Source organism: Peromyscus californicus, unplaced genomic scaffold (genome assembly GCF_007827085.1).
Source record: "Peromyscus californicus insignis strain IS unplaced genomic scaffold, ASM782708v3 Scaffold_16__1_contigs__length_79575227, whole genome shotgun sequence".
Taxonomy (NCBI): Eukaryota; Metazoa; Chordata; class Mammalia; order Rodentia; family Cricetidae; genus Peromyscus; species Peromyscus californicus.
The window spans coordinates 79,454,094-79,481,881 of record NW_026294458.1 but is presented as its reverse complement, the minus strand read 5'-3'; the positions used below and the strand labels follow the sequence as shown (position 1 = coordinate 79,481,881).

Genomic DNA, 27,788 nt, shown 5'->3' with positions numbered 1-27,788 from the left:
TCAGTCCATGGTCTAGCTATTGTCTAGTCTGTTTCCTCCTGAAGTGTACACAGTACACTGTTCCCCCTCTTCTGGTCTTAATGAAGAAGCCATGTTCCACATGCAAATCTGTAGCATGAATTGTTAGAAGGTCTTAACAAGAAAAACAAACCTAGAGCCAGGTAGTGGAGTGAAAATTGGAAGATCAGAGAAGCAGAACAAACCACAGCTTCCTCACCTCACCAGTTCCTCAGCTGATCCTGTTTCCTCAGACTGGAAGCTTCTGAGTCCTCATCCAGAATGAATCTCAGCTGAACTGCTGCTCAAAAGCCTAAAAACTTAACCAGGCTAGTTTTTATACCTTTCTGCTTCCTGTCATCACTTCCTGGGATTAAAGGCTCTTGTTACCATGCCTGGCTGTTTCCAGTGTGGCCTTGAACTCACAGAGATCCAGATGGATTTCTGCCTCTGGAATGCTAGGATTAAAGGTGTGTATGCCTCTATATCTAGTGGCTGTTCTGTTCTCTGTCCCCAGATAAGTTTATTAGGGTGCACAATATTTTGGGGAACACAATATCACCACACAAATCCTTTTTCTGTTACTGCAATGGACAGTCCACTATGTGACTCAAACTGGTAATTGCAGAACTCTGTGGTGCTACAGACCTATAATCCAATAATTTAGGGTGTTTAGTCAGGCAGATAACAAGGGCAATGCCTATGGGACTACAGACAGGGTTAAAGCCCACCTCAATCAACACAGGAAACACTGTCTCAAAACTACTTTTCAAAAAGGCTGAGAATGTACTGTTGTAGAATTAATATACCTTCATGGTACATTAGGACTTAATGTTGGTTGTGACCCTGTAATGGCCTCTTGAGCAGCACCTTAGAGGCCTGTTCTTTGAGGGGGTGTGGACATTTGGCTTCTAGTAAATCAGTGTTGTCTGCTTTGTTATGTAGCTTAATGGCTGCTTAAACCTGGTGAACAAATATTTATAACATCACACTAATCTCTAACAGGCATGGTTAGCATACTACTCAAATCTCTTTGAGGTCTTTGGGAGGCTAAATTCTACTTTGTGTGATTTAATGTTTCCTAAGATATGATAAATCCTTATACCATCAATTCTACTCTTCTACATCACAGTTTAGCAGTGGAGTGCTACTCTACACATGAGATATTGTTTACAAGCTCCACAAAATTAACTCCAGTGGGATTCTAAACCTAAATGTTAAATGTTAAAAGTTGAGAACTTCTGGAAGATAATAGAGACCAGGGCTCTCTGAGTTTGGCAAATCTGTCTTCCATAATGACAATACAAGCACTACAGGCACCAACATTTCACAATGATGTCAAAAACAAGGATATTTCTAAGCAAAGTCCTGTTTCCCATGCTTTGTGCAGGTGTTCTGCACAGATGTAGCCCATAGAGTGAAGTTATTCAGAGGCTGCTGTCCTGGCCCAGGGAGTTGCTAGGACCACACAGGCCATGCAGGAGATGCAGTACACACAGGACCAGGCAGAATACTCCAAACTCTGTCTTGCCACTGGCTTCCACCTAGCTGGGAGAGGAACCACCACACTGGCTCCTGAAGCTAAACTGGCCACTCCTTCCAGTCTGGGGACAGGGGAACTTCATTCACCATGGCTGGCCACTCCTTTCCATCTGTGGACAGCAGCCTCTCACTCACCATGGGAAGCTGCTGGGCTCACCCATACTCTACCCACAGCAGAGCCTAGGGCCAAGCACACACAAACCAACTTTGACTGCTCAGCAGAGGAGTTAAGCCAGAAGCCTGCCTCCTGGAAGAGCCCTTCCAATGGACTGGGGGATCTTCTTATTCTCAAGGCCCTGATTAGCTAATGAGACCTGAGTAACATAACTGGGTGAGCTGAAGGGCACAGCACAGTGTTTCTGATCCCTGGCCACAGACCTATCCCAGATTGGCTGGAGATTTGTGCCAAATTCAATAGCAATCTCTTGTGAATGTAAAACAATGGATTTGGTTTTTAAAGGAAAAAAACAAATTCAGAAGGAGGCTAATCAGACAATGATGCACAACAGGAACACAAGGTAACTTAAGAACATTACAAAGTCCACAGTGGCCTTGGGACTGATAACCACAGCTCCATGTGTGGAAAACATTAGGTTCTCAGGATCTGAAATAACCACTCACCAAAGGCCTTGGCCCCAGACCTTTACCAGCCCTCCCAAGCATATTCCTGGATTTAGAAAAGGAACTCTGCTTCTTCCCTCTATAAAAGCTTCTTCTCTATACATCAAGGCCTTGGAGAAAACTCCCAAGGCCTAAGCACATTGAAAAATTCAGAGAGACCTAGTTTCTGATTCTCCACTTCACATTTGACATTTTGCTGTAAGATCCATTTGGAGTTAATTTGTGGAGGTTGTAAATGGCATTTCTTGTGTTGGGTAGTACTCCTCTACTAAGCTGTGATGTGGAAGAATTGAAAAGGTGATATAAAGGATTTGCCAATGCTTAAGAGATAGTAAGTCACAGAAAGTTTAACTAAAGACTACGGAAATTGGTAACAACCCAAGGGATCACATTCCACAGACATTAGATATGTCTACTTGAGGTGCTATTTAGATAACCAATCTCACTGATATTTTCTTCTTCATAAAATGATGTTTTGTGGATGTGAGCCATCAGACCTTGGCTCCAAATGATGCTAAATACCTTTTCTTTCCCTAAACAGAAGCAACATGGGAAGGGCATCATGGTGACTTTTGGCTAGTGAAACAACTATGAAAGGGTGTGAAAGCTGATTGTGGCTTCATCACTCTGGAGACCAACTCTAGAGGTCAAAGGGAAACATCTAATAGATGAGGGCTATTGTGTGAACATCAAGAATGTCTTACGGACTTTGGACAGTTTAATTCTTTCCAGACACCAGTAAAGGAATTCCTTTCCTGTCTATATCTGAGAGTTTGGACTTTACAAGAAGACCGGTGGAAGGGTATTCCAATAATGCCACCTGGCAACCCAAATACAGCTGGACAAAGCCAAATCAGTCATTGCTCCAACCCCATAACGTCAGTTAGGGTTACCCCTGCAGAGGGAGGTGAGATAAGAACTGGAGGTAAAATTCAACGAAGCAGTTTAGAGTAAAAAGACTCCAAAGAAAAGTAACCAGTTGCTTTCTTGAATAAAAGCCAGAAGTGTCACTGGGACTTTCAGCAGTTTCAAGTGTTTGGGAGTCCTGATCTCTAATGCTAAGTGATCCTAGGGGGCTAAGAATGAGGAAAGTTAAATGTAGCAAAGAAGACCTGTTAAGAGAAAAAGGAACCTGGTCAAGAAAATAGAATCTCTCTCCTGGGCACAGACCTAACATTTCAATGGGGACATGTCTAACTCCTGGCCAATGAACCTGATCTGTGGAGCCCAAGAAACAGCCTCTTGGGACATTTATAGATCACCTATAACTGATTACATATTGGTAATCCCAAATGTAGACAAAACTGGAAAATATTAAGGCTCTTTCCCACTCCTCACTTTCTGTACTGTGATCAGCCAGTAATGTATAGACAATGAATTCACATTCTTACACAAGAGCTTCTGCATAGCCACTACCAAATAAGAAATAGAACATTCATTTCTTTGTCTCTTTTTCTTTCTCAATAACCAGTCAAGGTCCAGCCTGGAATGACTAACAGATTTGGACTTGGAAGCAGGAAAAAAGAGGGTGGAAATGATGTAATTATAATCCCCAAAAAATATGTTAAAAGTTGAAACAGCCTTTATGACCATGTGCTCAAGAGAGTAGTGACTTGTATTGGAGCACACCAAGGAATACTCACACCATTTCTTTCAGGCTGTACAAATCTTAAACATGGAAAATAACAGTCCTGTTAGGCAGGGTCACACAATTTATCCAGATCTTCTATTTTGGTTGAACTAGAGGAAATACAGTAATTTGGTTTCATGAAAGTTCAATTCTTTATCCAGATTCTTGATTGCCTGGTCTGTGACCAGTCAAGACCCTTTTTGATCATCTAAGATTGATTAATTCAGTACTCATTGTTAATGTCAACTTCTGTCACAGCAGGAAAGCTTTTACCTCTTTCTTGCCCATCCCTTTCTTTGCTGTGACTACACTTGCTTTAAAGTTGTTCAGTAAATACAATTATTACACAGGTTCCTCTTCATTTATGCATTCCCAAAAAAAGCCAGAGAGATTGGAGGACTCTCATCCACCAGTATATTTTTCCTTCTCACTGACTAGTCAAGGCCCAGACTAGAAGGAGTGGCAGGATTGTCTTTGAAGCCCTTGGCAGCAGAGACAGTATTAAATGATCAAAGTGTGAAGCCAGCCTAAACTAATGGATAATCTTCTCTAAACAGAAATAACCAACAGCACCTGAGAAAAAAGGAAAGAAATTCTTAATAACTGGGAAACATTGGAGAATAAAACAAACAAGAAATTAGAGCATTGATGCATTTGAAGAAAATTTAAAAAGTGAAACCAATAACTGACACTCTCTGGTAGAGCAAATTGTATTAATAAAATACATTTTGGGGGCTGGAGAGATGGCTCAGTGGTTAAGAGCACCGACTGCTCTTCCAGAGGTCCTGAGTTCAATTCCCAGCACCCACATGGTGGCTCACAACCATCTGTAATGAGATCTGGCACCCTCTCCTGTATACATAATAAATAAATAAATCTTTTAAAAAAATACATTTTGACCTTACTTCTATGTGAAATGTTAGCTGCTGAGATCTATAACCGGAAACACCTACAGACAATGGCCTGTCTCAACCCTCTGACATGACAAATCTGCAAAGAAGAGCCACCTGCTTGGAAAGTGGATGTTCATTAACCTCCCAAAATTGTATACCCACCAATCTGGTCTACCTTCATTCACATGACATGAATTAATATATGATGAAAAATTACAAAATCACTAAACCTGCCACAATCAGGTCCTTTTCCATATCTGTAACTCCAGCAGCTGATTTCCTTATATTATTTACCCCATGCAGTATACACAATAAACTATTCATCCTATTCTGAAGGCAGAAGCCATGCTCCACACACAAATCCTTTTCCTGTGACTGCAATGGATAGTTGACTACAGGCCTCTAAGGGATAAAGGGCCCATTAAGAATTTAGTTGGTTTGCTCAAGAGCAAAGTAAGGTCATTGCCCTAGAGAGCAATAAGCTTGAACAAAGGCCACTTGAGTGAACATAGTAGAGCTTATGTCAGAAACATTTTCTAAAAGGTTGGATGTACAGCTATTCTAGAATTAATATGTCCTCCAAGGAGAATTCACTCCACATACTTAAATGATTAATAAACAAAAATCTCTTTAATAACAGCAGGAATCAAGCTTTGGATAATGTTCAAAGAGGAGCCAGCCTAGAACACATTTTACATTCCATATATGATATCATCACTATGTCTCTTTTAGTAGCAGGACCCAGGTTATAGTTTGAACAATTTAAATAAGGACAGGAGACTGCAAGTCTAGCCACTTTGACAGATGAAGATTTACAGAGAAATGTATCTATGTTTTAGATCATACATTATGATCTACAGTTAAAAGATGTATCAATACATTTAAAAGATGTATCATTGCCTTTAATTCTCACACATACAAAGGACAGAGAATACAAACACACAAAACATCAAAGAAAAGTCACATATTAGCACTGGGATGCTGTTCTTAGGTGAGCTATTTTAACTTCAGAATAAGGCTGCTTTTTGCCTCTGAGCATGCTCCTCAGAGGAAGTAGACAGCTGCTTCCATGCAGGACCTGAGAGAGTTCACTTTAACTAGCAATGCCTGCTGTCTGCCTAAGGGCTGTGACATCACTGTAGGAAATTGTGGAGGACCAGCCCCCACACTTATTTACCCCAGGGACTCTTGAGGAATGAAGGATAAGAGACTTAGTTAGATGCTGTGGGATGGTCTATATGTCAAATGTGTTCCTGATTGGTCAATAAATAAATCACTGATTGGCTCGTGGCCAGGCAGGAAGTATAGGCGGGACAAGGAGGAGAATAGAGCTGGGAAATGGAAGGCTGAGTCAGAGAGACACTGCCAGCCGCCATCAGGACAAGGAAGATGTAAAGTACTGGTAAGCCACAAGCCACGTGGCAAGGTACAGATTAATAGAAATGGATTAATTTAAGCTGTAAGAACAGTTAGCAAGAAGCCTGCCATGGCCATACAATTTAAAACTAATATAAGTCTCTGTGTTTACTTGGTTGGGTCTGAGCGGTTGTGGGACTGGCGGGTGGCAGAGATTTGTCCTGACTGTGGGCCAGGCAGGAAAACTCAAGCTACAAATGGCGTCCAACGTGGTGGCAAGAGTTTCTACCTAAAAATTGAGAAAAAAGATTCTAAAACGGAGCTAAAAACAGCTTCCTAATTGTCTCTCTCAAATGAGCGGCAGCTGCCGGTTTGAGCTACTATGGCGGGTTCCTAGCATGTGTGCATGCTCGACCTGCAGTATGGCGGGAATGAGGCCTCTGCAAGTGGCACATTAAGCTGTGTGGTGGATTTAGCCTTTGCTAGTACAAAACAAAAAAAAAAAAAAAGAAAAGAAAAGAGGTTTCTGGGCTACATGTTGCTTTGATAGAAGCATAGACCCACTATTTCTGAGAGTTGATGGCTCCCAGAGCTGGCGGAAAACGTATCACCGCCATGTTGGGAAGCTGAAGTGGGCAGAGCCAGCAGCCATAGTGCCAGTGCCCTTTCAGGCTTAGAAGGCTGCAGTTTAAAACAATGGGCTCAAACTAATATAAAAAAATAAGCCACGTAAAGATGGCTACCACACAGAGAATCTGGATTATGTTCTCTTTGATATTCATAACTGAAGAAAAACATTTGATTACAAAAGCTGTTGAGTTATGCCAAAATGTATATTTTAAAGGTACCTTGACTTCAAAATTTGGATATAAGGATATGTTGCTTTGGAAAGGAGACTCTGCTTTTCTTCCCACAGAAAGCCAAAGGCTATGGATTTGTTCCAGATTAAGATACATCAGGTTTGACCAGCCAAGACCCCCTGAAAGGTCTCCGATGACACCAAGGACCAGATGATCCAACATCCAGAACTGTTTCAAGGCAACTGGCTCAGACGATACACCCTCATGGACTACTCCATAATCCTAAAATATTCTTTGTGTCCCCATAAGATACAGCGCCCCCCTCCAGCAGGAAGTAGTATCGAAGCTACGCCCAAATTCCCAAATATACCAAGCTGACTTTGGAGATGTGTAAAGGTTAAAACCTTCCTTTTTAAGAAAAGAAAAGGGGAAGTGCTGTGGGATGGTCTATATGTCAAATGTGTTCCTGATTGGTCAATAAATAAATCACTGATTGGCTCGTGGCCAGGCAGGAAGTATAGGCAGGACAAGGAGGAGAATAGAGCTGGGAAATGGAAGGCTGAGTCAGAGAGACACTGCCAGCCGCCATCAGGACAAGGAAGATGTAAAGTACTGGTAAGCCACAAGCCACGTGGCAAGGTACAGATTAATAGAAATGGATTAATTTAAGCTGTAAGAACAGTTAGCAAGAAGCCTGCCACGGCCATACAATTTAAAACTAATATAAGTCTCTGTGTTTACTTGGTTGGGTCTGAGCGGTTGTGGGACTGGCGGGTGGCAGAGATTTGTCCTGACTGTGGGCCAGGCAGGAAAACTCAAGCTACAAAAGCTAATATTATTTCCTTCTTGGGTCTCTGAGGGAGTTGAAGATTAGGTAGTTATAGTTGAAGGTTAGTTAGTTATAGTTGAAGATTAATTAGGATAGAAAGTGAATTAGATACATTTTGGACTTAACAAAATAGGATAGATAATGAAATTATTTTCTCTGAATTCATCAAATACAAATGGACTAGACATTGTTTAGACATTTATTACTTGTATATATTGTATATAGTCATTGTACTTTTGTATATAGTTTTTCTTTTGTTAGTTATAACTTTTTTCTTTTTTTTCTTTTAATTAAAATAGAAAAGGGGAAATGTGGTGGTATTTTACTTGTACTGAAATGTGATTTTAATTGTATGTTAATAAATAAAGATGTCTGGGGGTCAGAGCTATGAGAGCCATAGCAAGTGCATGGCGGCGGTGGCGCACGCCTTTAAGGACCTGGAGGGCGGTACATTCAGGCAGTGACGAGGCAGTCACATGTTTGGGTTTACAACCAATGAGAAGGCAGAACAGCTAGACTATATAAAGACACACACAGGAAGTAGGTCCCCTTTTTTCAGAGAGCTCTCTTGGCTGAAGAGGATCCCTGAATCAGGAAGGGTGAGGCTCTTAGCTCTAACCTCTTGGCTTTCTTCTCTGAATTGGCTCTGTGTTTCTTATTTTATAAGACCGTTGGTTACATCTACAGTTAGAAATAGAAAGGAGAGAGAAAACACAGGCTAGACTTGGGTGGGCCTGGATTCTTATCCACTGGCCCAGAACTTTATTCCAAAGGTCTATTTATAACAATGCCAAGGGGTGAATCAAAAGACCTTCCCCTTGCTAGTTACAGTAACCTGGCACCCAGGCCTGTGGTCCAATCAGCCTCTTATGCAGTTCTGCTAGGTACAGTCACTAAGAAACCTAGTAGGCTCCCACAGGAAATTCCAGAGAAAGTCACTCACCATGCCCCATCAGTCCTTCTTTGTAAAGGAGACCCCTGCAGTTCACTGCCTCCAAATTCACTCTCTGAGCTAGCTACTGTCTAGTCTGTTTCCCCCTATAGTGTACACAGTATACTGTTCCTCCTCTTCTGGTCTGAAGGGAGAAGCCATGCTGCACATGCAAATCCTTTTTCTGTTACTACAATGGACACCCACTATATGACTCAAACTGGTAATTTAGAACTCTAGTGTTTCAGACCTGTAAACCAAGAATTTAGGGTGGTTAGTCAGGAGGATAGCAAGAGCAATGCCCTATGGGGCTACAAACAGGGTTTAAGTCCACATCAATTGTTGCACTAATCCTAAATGGTCTTATAATAAAAACCCAGAGCCAAATATTGGGATAAATGCTGAAAGATCAGAGGAAACAAGCCACAGCCACTTCTCACCTTGCCAACTCCTCAGCCAATCCAGTCTCCAGGAATCCTCAGACTGAATGCTCCTGAGTCCTCAGCTGAAAGGCCTCCAGTCCCTGTCTCTGCCTTATATGCCTTTTTCCACCCAGCCATATCACTTCCTGTCTCAACCTTCCTAATACTGGGATTAATGCCATGTGTGCTTCCCAAATACTGGTAGCAAATGCATGAGATCTCAATTGCTGGGTTTAAAGACATGTGACTCCCAAGTACTGGGGTTAAAGGTGTATGCTACCACTGCCTGGCTATTTCTCTCCTAGATATGGCTTGAACTCACAGAAATCCAGACAATCTCTGACTCTGCTTCCCAAGTGCTAGAATTAAAGGTGTGTGCCATCACTGCCTGACCTTTCTGGCTAACTCTGTCCTCTGATCTTCAGGTGAATTTTATCTGTTCAAAATATCATCACACCCAATCATTATAGGAGACCTTGACTCAAAACTGCTTTTCAAAAAGGCTGGAGATGCAGCTGTTGTAGAATTATTAATACTTTCATGGCATACCAGAACCTAATGTTGGTTGTGACCCTGTAATGTTCCCTTGAGCAGCATGTTAGAGACCTTTGATGGGGTGGTGGGCCTTTTTGCTGGTTGTAAATCAGGGTTGTCTCACTTCTTATCAGAATATACCTTAACAGCTGATTAATCCTGGTGAACAAACATTTACATCCTATCACACTAATTCCTAACAGGCATGGTTAGCAAACTACTTATCTTTCGAGTATTTAGGATGCAGCTCTCCCTTGCCTAAATTCTACTTTGTGTGACTTAATGTCTCCTAAGAACTGGTAAATCCTTATATCATCAATTCTACTCTTCTACATCACAGTTTAGCAATGGAATGCTTCTCTGCACAGGAGATAGTGTTTACAAGCTCCACAGCATTAGTTCCAAATGAATTATAAGCCTAATTGTTAAATATTAAAAGTGTAGAACTTCTGAGAAGATATTAGAGAGACCATTACTTGCCGAGTTCGGTAAATCTGGTGATGTTTCTCCACACATGACAATATAAGCATTACAGGCACCAGAATTTCACAGTGTTATTAACAACAAGGATAGTTCTAAGCACAGATCTGCTCCCAATGCTCTGTGCAGATACAGCCATGGGTGTGAAGTTATTCAGAGGCTGCCAGCCCAGCCCAGAGACTGGCAAGGATTACATAGGACCACGCTGGACCAGGTAGGACCAGGTGGGAACATGCTGAACTCTGTCTGGAAGCTGGCTCCCACCCTGCCAGAGGAGAACCCATCAAACCAGCTCCCGAGCCTCAGCCGGCTGCTCCACCTACTCTGGGGACAGCAGCACCTCACTTACCATGTCTGGCCACTCCTCCCAACCTCGGGACAGCGGTCCCTCACTCATTTTGGCCCATCGCTCCTCTCCATCTGTGGAAAGCAACCCCTCGCTCACCATGGTGCTGCTGCTGAGCTGACTCCCTCTCTCCACAAAGGAGCCCAAGGCGCAGCACATGTGTCAACTTGTGACTTCCTCAGGAGAAGAGCTGAGCTAGAAGCCTGGCTCCCGGAAAAACCCACCCATCTGACTGGCGGGTCTGCCAAAGGCTCTGAATGGCTAGTGAGGCCTGAGTGACAGGACCAGGTGAGCAGAAGGGACACACCACAGTAGTTCCCAGCCATGGCTTCTAATCTAAGGACAGACCTATCCCAGATTGGCTGGAGATTTGTCCCAAATTCAACAGCAAGCCTCTTGTTAATGTAAATCAATGAGTTCAGTTTTAAAATAAAGTGTACAAATTCAGAAGGAGGCTAATCAGACAATGTTGCAAAAGAGGAACAAGGAGTAACTCAAGAACATTATAAACGAAGTCCACAGTAGTGTTGGGACTGAAAACCACAGCCCCTTGTGTGGAAAGTATTGGGTTCTTAGGATCTGAAGAAACCCTACCAAAAGGCCCTGGTCTCAGATTATTACCAGCTCTCCCAAGCATATTCCTGGTATTAGAGATGGAGCTCTGATTGTGATCTATACATCAGGGTCTTAGAGAAACCTCCCAAGGCCTAGGCAGGTTGGCAAACTTTGAGAGGCCTAGTTTTAAGTATCTTCTAGAAGTTCTGCATTTTGCATTTGACATTTAGGTGTAAGATCCATTTATCCATTTGGAGTTAATTTGTGGAGGTTGATAATGGCATCTCATGTACTGGGTAGCACTCCACTATTAAGCTGCAATGTAGAAGAGTAGAATTGGTGATATAAAGGATTTACCAGTGCTTAGGAAATACTAATTCACAGAAAGAAGAATTTAGCTAAGGGAGGGCTGCCTCTAAAATTTACCCCAAAGATAAACAGTATGTTAACCAGGGCTGTTAGAGATTTGGATGCTAGGATGAAAATGTTTATTCACCTTTTATGTGTACTGTTATTGGTCACATGACTAATAAAAACAGTGAATGGGATGCTCATCCATGAAGAGCATCCTCTGTATGAAGATCTCTCTATAGTAAGCTGGGGCATCATAGTTTTAAGAGGGATTTCTTAGTTATGTTGTACTGGATGCTGCAAACATCAATTTCATGATGTTTTGCTATGTATCTGCTGTTTCTTGATATTAACTACATACTCAAATTAGAATCCAAAAGCATGGTTATAGTATTGATGCCATGTATTATATGAAGACTGTCTTGTGTTTTCTCTAAGGTTTACTTTAACAGATTGTGCCTAGGAAATATTAATTTATTACATAATCTTTTGATTTGTTTTGTTTGTTTTTGAGACAGGGTTTCTCTGTGTAGCTTTGCGCCTTTCCTGGAACTCACTCTGTAGCCCAGGCTGGCCTTGAACTCACAGAGATCTGCCTGGCTCTGCCTCCCGAGTGCTGGGATTAAAGGTGTGCGCCACCACTGCCTGGCTATTACATAATCTTATACACAGTTTGTATTCAACATTCTTTTAATTGTTGTTGCTCAGCACCATCTTAAGACAAACAATTGGCACTTTCCTATGATCAGCTGTGCTTGCTTACAAAGGATGACCACCACCAGATTTTGTTGACTGTTGATGTTCCATCATGGAAGGAGGTAACCCCTCCTTCTGAGTATACTGTCTGTTTTCCAGGCAACTGTATGCAATTCAGTCCTAATGACATGTGACCTTGTCGTTTGAGGGAGGAGTTATGAGTACATAGCCTGGGAAAGACTTGGGAGGAGGTAGATTGTGTGTATGCACCTATGAAAAAGCCAAATTTAAAAGTGAGAATTTACCTTGAGTGCTATCAGGCTTATTTTCTATGTCCACTAAGAAATGTAGTGTAATGGAGTGTATACAGGCAGTGGAAGAGTAGAGAGAAGGTGAGCTCCACATTTGAAACTACGGAAGAGCCACTGTACATACTGGGTGGAGATATTCCTGTGTGGCTGTGGTGATATTTTGTTGTACTCTAATAAAATTTACCTGAAGATCAGAGGACAGAGCTAGCCACAGAGTTAGCTACAGAGGTCAGGCAGTGGTGGCACACACCTTTAATCCTAGCACTCAGGAAGTAGAGATCCATCTGGATCTCTGTGAGTTCAAAGCCTGGACTGCACAAAAATTAATCCAGTTTAAAAGAGAAACACACAGACAGTGGTGGCACACACCTTTAATTCCAGCACTTGGGAGTCACATGCCTTTAACCCAGCACTAGGAAGGTTGAGACAAGAAGTGATATGGCAGGGAAGGGAAAGAAATATAAGGCAGGAGGAGACAGAGGTCAGGCCTTTTGGCTGTGGACTCAGGAGCATTTAGAGAGGATTCATGGAGTTGGCGAGGTGAGAAGTGGCTGTGGCTTGCTCCTTTGTCTCTCTGATCTTTCAGCATTTACCCCAATATCTGGCTCTGGGTTTTTAATTATAAGACCATTTAGGATTCATGCAATATGTGACTGCTTTAGGGTATCTTTTTTCTATTGCTGTGAAGACACCATGACTACAGCAACACTTTTAAAGGAAAACATTTTACTGGGGCTGGCTTACAGTTTCAGGGAGTTTAGTCCATTATCATCATGGCATATAACATGGTGCCATGCAGGCAGACATGGTGCTGGAGAAAGAGCTGAGAGTTCTACATCCACATCAGCAGGCAGCAGAAAGTGATTGTGACATACTTCCTCCAACAAAGCCACAACTACAACAAGGCCCCACCTCCTTTAGTGCCACTTCCCATGGGACTTTGGGGCCATTTTGATTCAAACCACTACAGTATCAAACCTTTGTAAGTATCTTTTCAACCATGTTTAGTAAGTAAGCTCAATAAACTCATTGGTTCCCCAAGATGGACTTTGGTGAAATTGTAGGCCCCTAGAAACACTTTGAGATTTGCATTACCATTGGGACTTGTGAGAATGGGATAAACAATGCTTCTTCCCCTTCCACCAGGGAGAAAATTCATACAACAGATTATAAACATATTTGTTAATATTCCTATGTCTCATGGTATTAGAAAAAGAAGCAATATATAAAAGAACATGTTAGAAGAATATAAATGTGGAAATGACCTTAAGCTTAGTTATATAAGAATGATGACACCTGGATGGCTCCAGAATAAGGAAGATTGGAAAGGTTTTGCAAGTTATAAAGGTCTGAGTAAGTTGTTTAAGGTAAATAAAGGGTAAGATTTAGAGATCATGTATTTACTAAAGTTGGGAAGATCAGACATCAACTACTTCAAGGACTGGCTAAAATGTATGTCAAACAAGTTTTATTGCATTACATCCGGCTATTGAAATATTATACAATAATTAAAAGTAACAAACTGGTGTAATAATGATCTTCTGGGTGTTTACTAATCATTCTTGGAGGTTATTCTAATATGGTTAGATGGATTAAAAGGGAGAATATTTCTCCTCTTTCCATACAAGGTCAATGAGGTCCCCTGGGAACAAAAGCCATTGATCATTAGTTGTCTTGTTCATGGAGTCTATGGAGACCCCACTCAATGAATTGGAAACATTAAGTCTACACAAGGAGGGTCAATGTGGGAAGGATTTCCTCAAGGCTTCAAAGGAAGCCACAGTATGTAAAAGAAAGCCTTTGACATCCTCACATTGATGGACAACTGGTAAAAGAAAGACCAGAAGATAGTCTGAGGTTCCTTTCAAGCACAAATGACCACTGAGGACTAGTTGCTCAACTGGCCTTGACAGCACAGAAAGAAAGATTAATTTTGGCCACCTGCATGGTTTTCAACACTAGGAAGACTAAGAGAATTGGTTTAACCAAAGACTAAGAGATTTAGTAACAACTCAAGGGATCACACTCCACAGACATTGGATGTAAGTCAACATGAGATGTTATTTAGACAACCAATCTCAATGATATTTTCTTCTTGATAAAAAGATGTTGCCCAGATGTAAGACATCAGACCTTGGGTCCCTGAGCACTGGCCCAGTCAAGGAAGATAGGTCCATGACTGCTGTAACCCCAAAATTAAATGATGCTAAATATCTCTTCTCTCCCTATCTAGAAGTCATATGGTAAGAGCATCATGCTGAATTTTGGCTGATGAAACAGCTATGAAAGGGCATGAAAACTGGTTGTGGTTTCATCACTCTGGAGACCAACTGTAGAGTATAAAGGGAAGCATCTAATAGATGGGTACTATTGTGAGATCATCAAGAATGTCTTACGGACTTTGGACATTTTAGTCCTTCCCAGACACCAGTAAAGGAATTCCTTTCCTATCTACATTTGAGAGTTTGGTTTTTATGAGAGGCCCTCTGGAAGGGTATCCCAATACTGCCACCTGATAATACAAATTCAGCTTGAAGAAACCAGATCAGTCACTGCCCCAATCCGATAATGGCAGTTAGGATTACCCCTCCAGAGGGAGGTGGGATAAACCTGGAGGTAGAAATCAACTAGACAATTTAGGGTGAAAACAAACCCCAAAGAAAAGTAACCAGTTGCTTTCTTGACTAATAGGCAGAAGTGTCACTTGGACTCTGAGCAGTTTCATCCTTGCCAGAGGCCAAAGATACCAAAAGTATTTTGGAAGTTCTGATCCCTGATGCTAAGTGATTCTATGGGCCTTAGGAAGGAGGAAAGTTAAAAGCAGTAATGAAAGCCTGTTAAAAAGGGCCCTTGGTCAAGAGAATAGAATCTCTGTCCTGGGTGCAGACCTAGGACTTAAATGGGGACAGGTCAATTGCTTGGCCAAGGAACCTGGTCTGGGGATCCCCAAAAATGGCCGCTCAGGACAATTATAGATCACCTATAATTGATTAACTGATTGTCCATTGGTAATCCCAACTGCAAACAAAACTGGAAAACTTTAAGGCACCTTCCCTCCCATACCTTTCTATACTATGACCATAACAGCTTATAATGTGTGAAATACGAATTTCCATTCTTATACAAGTAACTCTGCATTGCCACTCTCCAATAAAAACATGGGCTGCATTAGGACACTCATTCCCATCTCTTTCTCCTTCTCACTGACCAGTCAAGGCCCAGCCTGGAATGACTGACATACTTGGATTTGGAGATAGGAAAGAAATTGTGGAAATGACATAATCATAATCCCAAAACTTATTTGTAAAAGTTGAAACAGGTGTTATGACCATGTGCTCCAGAGAATAGAGATTCATATGAGAGCACACCAAAGATTATTCACACATTTTCTCTCAAGTTGTACATCTTAAACCTGGTAAATAATAGTCCTGTTAGGTAGAACCATATCATTTGCCCATATATTCTATTATGGTTGAACTAGATGCAACTACAGTAATTTGACTTCATGAAAGTTTCTTTTTCCAGATTCTTGATTTTCTGGTCTGTGGCCAGTCAGGACACTTATTGCTCATCTAAGATTGATTACTTCAGTACTCATTGCTACTGTCAACTACTATCACAGAAGGAAAGCTTTCACCTTCTTTCTTCCCCATTCCTTTCTATGCTGACTATATGTGATTAAAGTTGGTCAGTGAACTCAACTATTGCACAGGTCTGTATTCATTTGTATATTCCCAGTAAAAGCCAGAGAGATTGGAGAACATTAATAAACTGGTCTATTTTTCCTTCTCACTGACCAGTCAAGGCCCAACCTGGAAGGAGTTGCATGACTGTCTTCCCAGCACTGGGCAACAGAGGCAGGAATGGGTGTTTAAAGAAATTCTCAATTACATAGCATGAGACAAGCCTGGGCTATAAGGGACATTGCTCTAAACGTAAATAAATAACCAAAAGCACTTGAGAAAAAAGGAGAGAATCTATTAATGACCTAGAATCATTGGAGAACAGACACAAATAGAGATGATAGGAGTAATACATTAAAACAAAATGAAATTTAAAAAGTAATATCAAAATAGACTTTTTAAAAAGATAAATATAATTGAAAAAACATCTAACTATCCTGACCTTGAAAAAGAGCAGGTCATTCTTTGATAGAAAGAATGACATTAGTAAGGTACTGTTCAACCTTGTCCCTATGTGTAATTTTAGCTGCTGAGATCTGTAACCTCACACATACATCTACAGCCAATGGCCTGTGTCTCAACCCTCTGAGCTGACTTAACTGTGCCAACCAGTTAAGTCATATCTGCAAAGGAGTGCCCCAGTTTAGAAATTCAATATTCATTGGCTCAAGTTAACCTCCCCAAATTGTACACCAATCAATCTGGCCAGCTTACATTCACATGACATGAATTAATATATGTTGGTAAATTACAAAATCACTAACCCTGCCACAATCAGGTCCTTTTTCACAATGGTGACTCCAGCAGCTGAATGCCTATCCTGTTTCTTCCTGCAGTGTACACAAGAAATTATTCCTTCTATTCTGGTCTGACGGCAGAAGCCATGCTTCACACAAAAATCTTAATCCCATGACTGCAATGGATAGTTGACTACATGACTCAAATGGGTAATTTTAAAACTGAGTCATGGTACTGACCTTTAATTTAAGAATTTAGTTGGTTTAGCTGGGCAGTGATGGCACATGCCTTTAATCCCAGAACTTGGGAGGCAGAAGCAGGTAAATCTCTGTGAGTTCAAGGCCAGCCTGCTCTACAAAGTGAGTTCCAGAATAGGCTCCAAAGGTACACAGAAAAACCCTGTCTCAAAAAAAAAAAAACACAAGAAACAAACAAACAAACAAAAAACAACAACAACAAAAAACTTAGTTGCTTTAATCAAGAGGATAGTAAGGTCATTGCCCTAGGGAACAACAGATTGGGATCAAGGACACCTGATAAGAGTGACTGTTCCAGAAACATTCCAAAAAGCAGGAGGTACAGCTGTTCTACAATTAATTTTTGCCTTTATAGGGAGAAATCACTCTACATGCTTAAGAGATTAATAAACAAAAATCTGTTTAATAACAGCATGCATCCAACATTACATATATGATGTCATCCTTAAGTTTCTTTTAGGATCAGGCCCAAGGATATACTTTGAACAATTTAAATAGGGACGGGAGACTGCAAGTATAACTACTTAGACAGATGAAGATTTAGAGAGAAAAATCCATCTTTTAGATCATACATTAGGTTCTACATTTAAAAGGTGTATCAATACTTTTAGGAGATATATCATTGTCTTTCATTCTCACACACACAAAAGGCTAAGAACACAAATACAGAAAATATCAGAGAAAAGTCACTGTGGATGCTGTTCTTAGATGAACAGTCCTGCTGAGATATTCAAACCTCAGACAGAATAAGGCTGCTTTTGCCCCTGAGCATGCTGGCTCAGAGAAAGCAGACAGTTGGTTTCATGAAGGATCAGAAGGAGTTCATTTTAACTAGCCCTGCCAGCTGTCTATCTCAGGGATGTGACATCAAGATAGAGAATTTTCTTTAAGCTTTATTTTTGTTTTATGTATATGAGTATTTGCCTTCAAGCATCTGTGCACAGTACCTGTAGAGGCCAGAAGAGGGCACCAGATACCTGGGGACTGGAGTTAATGGAGATAGCTACCAGGTGGTTTCTGGGAATGGAACATGTGTCCTCTGTAACCACACCCAGTGCTCTTGACTGCTAAGCTATCACTCTAGCCACATTTTCATTTAAAATTTATTTGATATATTTTACTTAAAATATATTACATCACTTTCTGCCATCCTTGTCCTCTCTCAATCCCTTCTCAAATTCTTCCCTTCCAATTGCTTCCTTAAGTATGTGTGAATACATATGCACAAATATATGAATAAAAACTGCTAAGTCCATTTCTGTTGGTTGTGTCTATAGGGTTTCAGGGCTGACATTGCATTAGATATGCAACTAGGAAGCTCATCCCTGCTTGAGGCTAATTCTCTTATGTAGGAGAATTCCACTCTTCAATGAGCAACAAGAGTATGACCCCAAAGTTGCCTTGGACAGGAAACATTATCAAGAACAGAAAACTTGAGGTGGTAAATATCTCAGGTAATAATTGCTGGTGCTATGGTCCTGAAATTCTGGAGCTGCAAGGAAGACTATGTACACTGTCTTGAGCCAATCACAGTCTTCCTTAGTTCCATAGTCCCCCCCAACATGCCTCATTGGCCATTCTCATCTTGGATGAATTTGACATCCTAAAATTGTTGCCTACAAATTCTAAGTATCATGATTACAGGCCTGTGCTACCATGTTTGGCTTAGTTGTCTTCAACTTTATTAGTGAGGCATTAGAAAGATGGGATGAGTAAGATAAACAGTTACACTTAACTATATTCAAAAACTACTTATCTAGGTGGGCCTGGGTTTCAACAACTGTAAAATAAGGACAGAACTTTGCTCAGGTCCTTTGATGAGTTATAACAGACTCACTGATAATGAAAAATAATATTGTTCATAGTTGGAAGACAGTGGACTTTAATGCAGGAGGCCTACATTTGATGGGAGCCTTTTTCTGTTACTGGAGTTAGACAAGAGTCTGTGTCCTTGCTACCCTAACCAGCCAAGCTCACCCATACATCCTCAGTAAGTCAATTAAAAGAACTGAGTTATACAGTTATGATCTGGCTACCTATAGTATGGGACCTCTGGAGGCGTGGTAGGCAGACCTCTCTGATGTCCTAGGACAGCCTAGTCTATAGAGTGAGTTCCAGGCCACCAAGAGATTCATAGTAAAGTTATGCTTTAAAAAAAAAGAAAACAATAGAAAAGGGGGAAAGGAAATTATTAATGAAAGCATGATATTTATTTAGTTTGACTAATTTGGAACAGTGGTGAAGATATAAGGTAACTAATCCAATCTTGGGGTCCTAACAGGTTTTGATAGAAGGCAAAAGATATGCAAAACTAATTAATCTAATGAAGCCATATAATCAATTTTTTTCATCTGTAAAAACCTCCCTCATTCTCAGCTCCTGTCTCTCCAGAAAGGTGGTCAGATGAGGAGAAAATGTTTCTTCAGTACAGACATTCTCCATCTGAGGACTCAGTCTTTTCTCACAATGAATGGGGAAATTAGAATTCCATGGGGTCCACTGTTTCACAAGTTGTTAGCAAAAGGGAGAGATATAAATGTGTCTTTAGGCATATCCTTATTCCTACCAGGCAGGCGGTTTCCAAGGATTGACAGGGTGGGAACTGAGGAGCTTTTAGGTCCAAGTGGGGACTGCAAAGTGGAGACCTGCAGGGTACTATCACTGTCAGCTACATGTAGTGCCAAAAAAGGAAACTATGGAAGACCTGGAAGGCCTGATCATCACAGCTGAGTGGATACAAAGAGCACAGTAGGAGCCAGCTTATCCTCAGGTACACCCCAAGCATTGCTCTCTGGCCATTTGATCCTTTAGCTTTCACACCCAAAGCTCCCTCCCTAACAGTTCTTTCATACTCCATAGCTCTTTATAAATGCCTGATGGCCCCAGCCTTAGAGTGACTTCTGTTTAAGTCTCAGGATCTCCTGACAACCTTGATGTCATCTGGATTCACCACCACACCAGGTTTCTAACTGAGGCTTTTACAGGTGCCAGGGAAACAGAATAGCATCCCATACAGACAAGTCAGTCTTCATGCCTGCAAGTTCCTTTTCTCTCCTTACAGAAGGCATAAACCCTTCACCATATTGACTACCTTTATAGAGTTTCTCCAGTGTGACTTCTTTTGTGGCTGCAAGGATAATTGGCACATGTAAAAGCTTTACCACATTCATTACACTGTTGAATCTTTGTATCTGTATGAATTAATTTATAATTTGACCTAATTGTAAAGAGAAATCAGATCTTAAGGTTTTATCACTGTGTTTACACTCATGGTGTTCCCCTTCATTAGGGTTGTTTTGCATCTTTGAAGATACCTGTGATGGTAAGAGCTTTTATTACATGGCTCACCTTTGTAACATCTTTTTCCTATATTAGTTCTCTTCACATATTTGAAGAGAACTAGAAGAACTCAGAGCTTTACCACAAATACTGCATTCTTAAATTTTCCTATACTGTGAATCATGCTACATTTGAAAAGTAAACCAAGACAAACAGAAGTATTTATACATTGCTATTCTTACATGTTTTTCTGCAGTGTGAATTTGTTGATATATTTTCAATGAAGTCAGAAAGCCAAATAATTGTAAATTTATATCATATTGAACAAATCTAATCAAAGTGGAACTGCTAAGTATCTTCTAATTGTTCTGGGAGAAAGAGAGGTACATTGCTTCTTTCCATATCTCCATGTTCACATGGCTTGTATCTAGAATGACATATGAAATACCAATTAAAGGAAAATGAAAAATAATATTTTTCCATATTGAATTTACACAGTTTGTCTTTTCGTTCCTCATGGACCTGTGCTATAGGGATTAACATTTCTCCACAACATTCTTGACTAGTATAAACTTCCCTTCTCACCAAAATTAGCAAAGTCACAAGTATATGAGTAACACCAGTTTTGCTATGGACTATTTGCTTATTAGAAGGTTTTGGACATACACTTATCACATATTCAACATGTACACTTTTGGCAATATTTCAGTGGTATGAAACTAAACAGATTGTCAGTTCTACAGCATAGCTCTCATGTAGCTGTGATTCAAATGGTGATGTCTGTAAAGGCACTGTTTCCTTGTTTTCTTTCTTAGAGGAATGCCTTGTAAACACATATCAGCCACCTGACATTGAGGTACATGATTTTGGGGGAATTTAATAATCATCAATACACATTAAGCTGCGCTTATTTTATTTACACTGTTACTTTGCTTTAAATTTTCCAGGACACACTAAAATTTCTTCAGAGGCACATTTGTATCCATGTGCACATAAAAATTACCTTCCAAGTCTTCTAGAAATTTGACAACATTCCTCAATATTATGGTCTTCTCATTGTAGCCAAAAATATAGAACCAGAAAATGTATGATTTATTACTGGATGTTTTGCAATATTTAAATTACTATCTTCAGTGAACCTTAGATTCATGCTTGATTTATTCACATCATTCTTCTTCTTTCTCAATTGAAGTTACAGAAGAGCATCAATAACCAAGTAACAGTTGTCCCCCTCTTTTAAATTGTGAGGGAAAATTCAGTCTTACCTATAGCATGAGGTTCCTATAGGTCTCCAGCATCACATCTTTGTACAGACTCTTCTGGGAAGGGTCAAGCAAAGCCTATTCTTCCTAAGTGAAGTTGACATGCACATCTTCATAGGTCAATGCATTCTAAAATATCCCATACATGTGTACAGTAGAAAGTGTGATACTAACAGCATGTAGGTGTATAATTATACGCATATAATTCTGGTGCTAGCCACACTTATTCCATGACACAGAACTTCTAATGTAACCACCAAGTAATTTTAGAAGTAAACTGAACAGGAGGTTCCCATGTGTCATTTCTTGGCCCTTTGAATATATATAGCCTTGAAAGAGAAACATCAATTAACAAACATAAAGAGAGAGAAGCAAGCAGAACAATGGTACTGAGAATAAATCAGAGAAGTTGTATGAACAATTAATTACTAACTAGAAAAGAGATGGGCAAGCTGGGTGTAATGGCTCATGACTTTAATCCCTGTACTCAGGAGGCAAAGGAAGGTGAATTTAATTGAGTCAGATGCCAGTCTGGTCTATGTAGTGAGCTCCAGGACAGTCATAGTTATATATTAATAGGACCCTGTCTCCCCCACAAAAATCAATCAAACAAACAAAAACAGTAGAAAGAAATCAGATTTTTTTTTACTGAAGTTCCTACAAAGACTTATGCATTTACTCTAGTTCTATATTTATCTTTTAGAAACCTGAAATGACCTAGTTTAAATTGTATCATGAATAAGATCTCAATAAAGGCAATGTGTGTTTAAACAGTTACAAATTGACAGAGAAAAATATTAGCAATGTAAATGTTTAAAAAATAACATAGGACAGGAGACATGGCTGTTAAGAGCTCTTGCTGGTCTTGCAGAGAGGTGGATTCAATTGCTAGTACTTACATGGGGGAATCACAACTATCCATTACTTCAAGTCCATGGGATCTGAGACCATCTTCTAACTAGTATGAGGACTAGGCACACATGTGGGGCATATTCATGCATAGAGGCAAATGAATCATATTCATTCAAAAGAATTAAAAATGAACACAATAGGTAGGAAGAATGTCACACACCAGCAATCCAATGACTCAGAAGGCTCAAACAGTACTAATGTCATGAATGCTGCCATCCTGGGAAAGAGAATGATACCCTTTGCCAAATTTCAAAATTCAAGATGTGGGTGAAGCTCAGCACAATGGCATATGCTTGACATATATAAAAAACTCCATTCTAGGTCTATCAGCCAATAATATAAAAAAAACCCAAACAAAAAATAAAAACAAACCAAACAAACAAACAAATAAAAAAAAACAGTCAAGCATGTGTGGCCCACCTTCAATCCCAGTACTCAGAATGCAGAATCATTTGGACCTCTGATTTTGAGGTCAGCCTGGTATACAGAGGTACTTTCTGGACAGCCAGGGCTATGAAGACAAACCTTGTCTTCAAAAAAGGAAATAGCTGGGCATTGGCTTTAATAATGGCCTTTAATCCTAGCACTCAGGAGACAAAGGCAGGTGGATCTCCATGAGTTTGAGGTCAGCCTGGTCTATAGAGTGAGTTCCAGGACAGGCTCCAAAGCTACACAGAAAAATCCTGTTTAAAAAAGAAAAGAAAAGAAATAAAAACAATTAAATTTAAAAAGCAAAATACAGGATAGCAAAATGTCTTAGAATTGAATAGCAATTGCTTCAATTTTATATTACGCAATGTAAAATTGTAATGGTGGAGAAGGCATAACAGAATGAGATGGAAGCTGGCTTATCAGTTTCAACAAAAAAAATAGTAGATACAATTAACAGAAAATGGGTAGATGCTATAGACAAGCATATCTTATCCCTAGTGAGGAATTTCATCAAGAAAGCCTCCTCCTACAAAAGGTTTCCCCAAACACCACAAGAAAACTGCCAAGGAGAGACAAATGTTCAAATACATCATCCCATCTGGAAGCTTTTCATCTAATCAAGTAAATTCTGACCCAGGTCACTATAGGTTCAAGGTCATCCCATGATGAAAATGCATTAAGCCTGACTTTAATGATCCTCATCGTCTGCAACAACCCCTACACAGTTCAAATGTCCAAAGTCTCTTCTGACACTCAAGACAATTGCTTGACTGTGATATCTTGTAAAACAAGAAAACAAGTTACATCTTTCCAACACACAATGGCACAGAATACAAATTTACATTCCAAAAGAGAGGAATGGGATATAATGAGGGAAGATGGGACCAAGGCAAGATTGAAACCCCGCAGGGCAACCATCAAATCCAGTAGCTCTGTGTCAGATACATAAGGCTTCAGTTTCAAAGAGTTTAGATGGCCCTATCCCTGCAATTTTTCATACATCTTTCTCTTTGGTTATATCCACTCACTATATGCAGTTCTCTGTGGCAGATTTCACATAGTTTAGTTATCTCAACCTTGAGGTCTCAAAATGCAACTTAGGATTTATCTTCACAGTTTCTTGCAATGAACTCTCAGTCTCCTCACTAAGACTCTGACTCTGCCAAACATAGATGGGTGCAACAGTGCTGAACTGAAATCACAGAGGAGGATGCCATGACTTTAAATTTTGCATCTTTCTTGTTTCCAGAACCAGCACATCATGGATGATACCCCTGAATTATGCTTCTAAGTTGTGATGGATCCTGCCACACATGGACCATATATTTAGCAGGCTCTATATGAAGCCTCCTGGGACTAGGAATCACTTTGCCTACTCCTTCCATAAATTGAAGGCTCAGCTGGATGGATTCTTACCCTTGGGGAATCTTTCTCAACTTTCAATACAGAGCAAGAACCTTTCCTTTAAAGATTAAACTCCCTGAAAATTCCTGTCTCTGTTTCACCACTGGACTGCCATCTGAAACCATCTACTACTGTTTTTCTCTATGAAACTGACTTTTCATTTCTTTCTGTCCCACTTATTTCTTTTCTACTGTAGAACTGAATGAATCATCAATAACAGCCATCCAACAAAATCAATACTTTGTCTCAGAAATCAGCAAACACTTACAAGCAGTAAGTCTTTTTCCATGCATAATCCAGCTTCCAGGAGTCAAAAGGAGAGATGAATGGATTCACCCAAAGAACAGTGATTGACAGTTTCATTTACAACACAAAGGAGAGTGATTAAAGGAGGTGGTGTCAACTGAAGGCTGAAATCAGTTGAGAGATACTGAAAAGGGAATTTATATCTTCAAACTATAATCTTAGAAGTGGCTAGAAAAAAATGTTAGGAGTCTACACTGTTAGTATAAATCATGAGTAAGATAAAACCACCTATATTTCTTTAGGGCTCTATCTTTCTCAGTATAACTCAGCTGCACCATTTTCTGGCAGGGCAGGGGCATCTAGACAGCTGTGTCACAGCATGATGTACCTGGTATGCAAAAAGCCCTTTTGTTCTAGATACCACTAAGGCTGTGTAAGAAAGGAGGGTCTGAGCTTAATTTGCACAAGAAACAAAGCTATGTACCTAACATCCACCTGGCCTAGGTGGTGTCTCCATATGGATATTTACCTTAATTCAGGAGACTAGCAGGTGGTCTGGAATGCTTATTCTGTCTGTCATTTATCCTTGGCTGTTTGAGAGGTATGTCAGATAAAATGCTTTTGTCCAGAGCTGGCCCTGGCCTTGGATGATAGCTAGAGGAGATATTTGATTCTAAATGATAAAAAAGAGAAACAAAAAGCCTAGAAGAAGGAAGCCTTGCCTGTGTGACTGTCATCCAAGTATCTTAATTGTATATGCCCAAAGAATGATCAATCCACACTGTTTAGAAGTTCTTAGAAAAAAGAATCAATTGGGAAATCTATAATAGTGCACACTGAAATTCATAGCAGAAAACAGCTGTTATATTCAAAAACCAAATAATACCAATACTCCTTGAGTCTTGGCTTTCTCTGGAAAAATCCTTGACTCTTCCAGCTAATAGCTTTGCCATAGTCAGCTGAATTCCTACTTCATATTTCTGCATTCTGTAGCACACATACCCACACAAACACTGACATCACATAATTATAATTAAAACTAATCTTAAAAAAAACAAATTTTCACTCATGACAGTTTTTCTCTTGTAAGCATTCATCCCTGTAACACAGGTGTTGAGGCATATAAAGGATTACTTACAGAGTTTTTTCTTAATCATGAATTGGTTCATGTAACAGAAAGCAAACATGTAAGATTGAAGTCAGAGAAATCAATCCTTCTCAGTTGTTGGTATCATTTGGAAAGATTTAGGAAATGCTGCCCTGCTGGAGGAAATATATCACTTGGGGTAGGCTTTGAGAATTTGCATCCACACACCATTTCCAGTTCTCACTCTCTGCTTCATGTTGCAGGTTAAGGATGTGAAATCCTAGACTCCTGCTTTAGCTGCCATGTCTGACACCTGTCATCATACCACTTTCATGGTGATCCTATATCCCTCTGAAACAAAGGGCCAAATTAAACTCTTTTATAAGTTGACATAGACATTATATCACAACACAGAAAAGGCACTAATACACATCCATAAAGTTTTACACTTGAACTAGCTGTTTCATGTAATTGAAGGTAAATATGAATTTCTCTAAGGGTTATCTTCTCATTTAAATTCATAGGGCTTTTTTCCCCATGAGTTTGAAGGTGCAAACAAAATAGACAGACATCATTATACTTGAAAAGGTTGTTGACACTGTAAAAATTTCTTCTCCAGAATAAATACACTTGTGTAACTGAATGTGTGTTGACTAAAGATCTTACCAAATACTTTATAGTAAGAAGATTTTCAGTAATAGTTTTTTCAGGTACTCAAAGACTATTGCAATATGCAAAGACTTTAACAGATTGATTGCACACAAAAATTATTACTATTATATAAAGTGCAAAACTTTATCACATTGACTATATTTAAATGGTTTCTCTGCAGTGTAATTTTTTCACATGACTTTGAATACTACTGAGACATGCAAAGGCTTTACCACACTGATTACATTCATAGGGTTTCTCTCCATTATGTGTCCTCTGATGCATTTGAAGATGACTATGCTGTGCAAAGGCTTTACCACACTGATTACATTCATAGGGTTTCTCTCCAGTATGTGTTCTTTGATGCATTTGAAGATGACTGCAACGTGCAAAGGCCTTACCACACTGATTACATTCATAGGGTTTCTCTCCACTATGTGTTCTTTCATGCCTCTGAAGAGTACTGAGATCTGCAAAGGCTTTACCACATTGATTGCATTCATAGGGTTTCTCTCCAGTATGTGTTCTTTCATGCCGTTGAAGACTTTTGTGAAATGCAAAGGCTTTACCACATTGATAACATTCATATGGTTTCTCTCCAGTATGTGTTCTTATGTGTATTCGGAAATAACTGTGACTTGCAAAAGCTTTACCACACTGATTACATTCATAGGGTTTCTCTCCAGTATGTGATCTTTGATGCATTTGAAGAGTACTAAGATGTGCATAGGCTTTACCACAATGATTGCATTCATAGGGTTTCTCTCCAGTGTGTGTTCTTTGATGCATTAGAAGTTGACTGTGCTGTGCAAAGGCTTTACCACACTGATTACATTCATAGGGTTTCTCTCCAGCATGTGCACTTTTATGCATTTGAAGAGTATTGAGATGTGCAAAGGCTTTACCACACTGATTACACTCATAGGGTTTCTCTCCAGTATGTGTTCTTCCATGTCTTTGAAGATGACCAAGATGTGAAAAGGCTTTACCACACTGATTACATTGATAGGGTTTCTCTCCAGTATGTGTTCTTTTATGCATTTGAAGATTACTGGGTTGTGCAAAGGCTTTACCACATTGATTACATTCATAGGGTTTCTCTCCAGTATGTGTTCTTTCATGTCGTTGAAGAGAAGTGTGAAATGCAAATGCTTTACCACACTGATTACATTCATAAGGTTTGTCTCCAGTATGTGTTCTTTTATGCATTAGAAGATTATTGTGACGTGCAAAGGCTTTACCACACTGATCACATTCATAGGGTTTGTCTCCAGTATGTGTTCTTTTATGCATTAGAAGATTATTGTGACGTGAAAATGCTTTATCACACTGATCACATTCATAGGGTTTCTCTCCAGTATGTATTCTTTTATGTATTTGGAAATAACTGTGACTTGCGAAGGCTTTACCACACTGATTACATTCATAAGGTTTCTCTCCAGTATGTGTTCTTTCTTTCCATTGAAGATGAGTGTCATATGCAAAGGCTTTAATGCATTGAGTATATGCAGAAGGTTTCTCTTCAGTTTTACTTCTTTCATGC

General features: G+C 39.9%; 1 protein-coding gene across 19 annotated transcripts in view; it reads right to left on the bottom strand.

The window, feature by feature from the left end:
- The window catches only part of LOC128112311 (zinc finger protein 431-like), a 127,723-nt gene that overhangs the window by 56,002 nt on the left and 43,933 nt on the right, over positions 1-27,788 (bottom strand). For 10 of the 19 annotated variants that reach the window (XM_052741371.1, XM_052741379.1, XM_052741384.1 and 7 more), the window contains exon 1: positions 20,494-26,394. The exons of 5 other annotated variants lie outside the window; for them this stretch is intronic. Coding sequence is in view for 1 of the 14 variants with exons in the window: in XM_052741392.1 (XP_052597352.1) it covers positions 26,408-27,788 (1,381 nt within the window). In the remaining 13 variants the exon portion in view is untranslated. 4 more of the 19 variants (XM_052741370.1, XM_052741373.1, XM_052741372.1 and 1 more) reach the window with 3 other exon arrangements.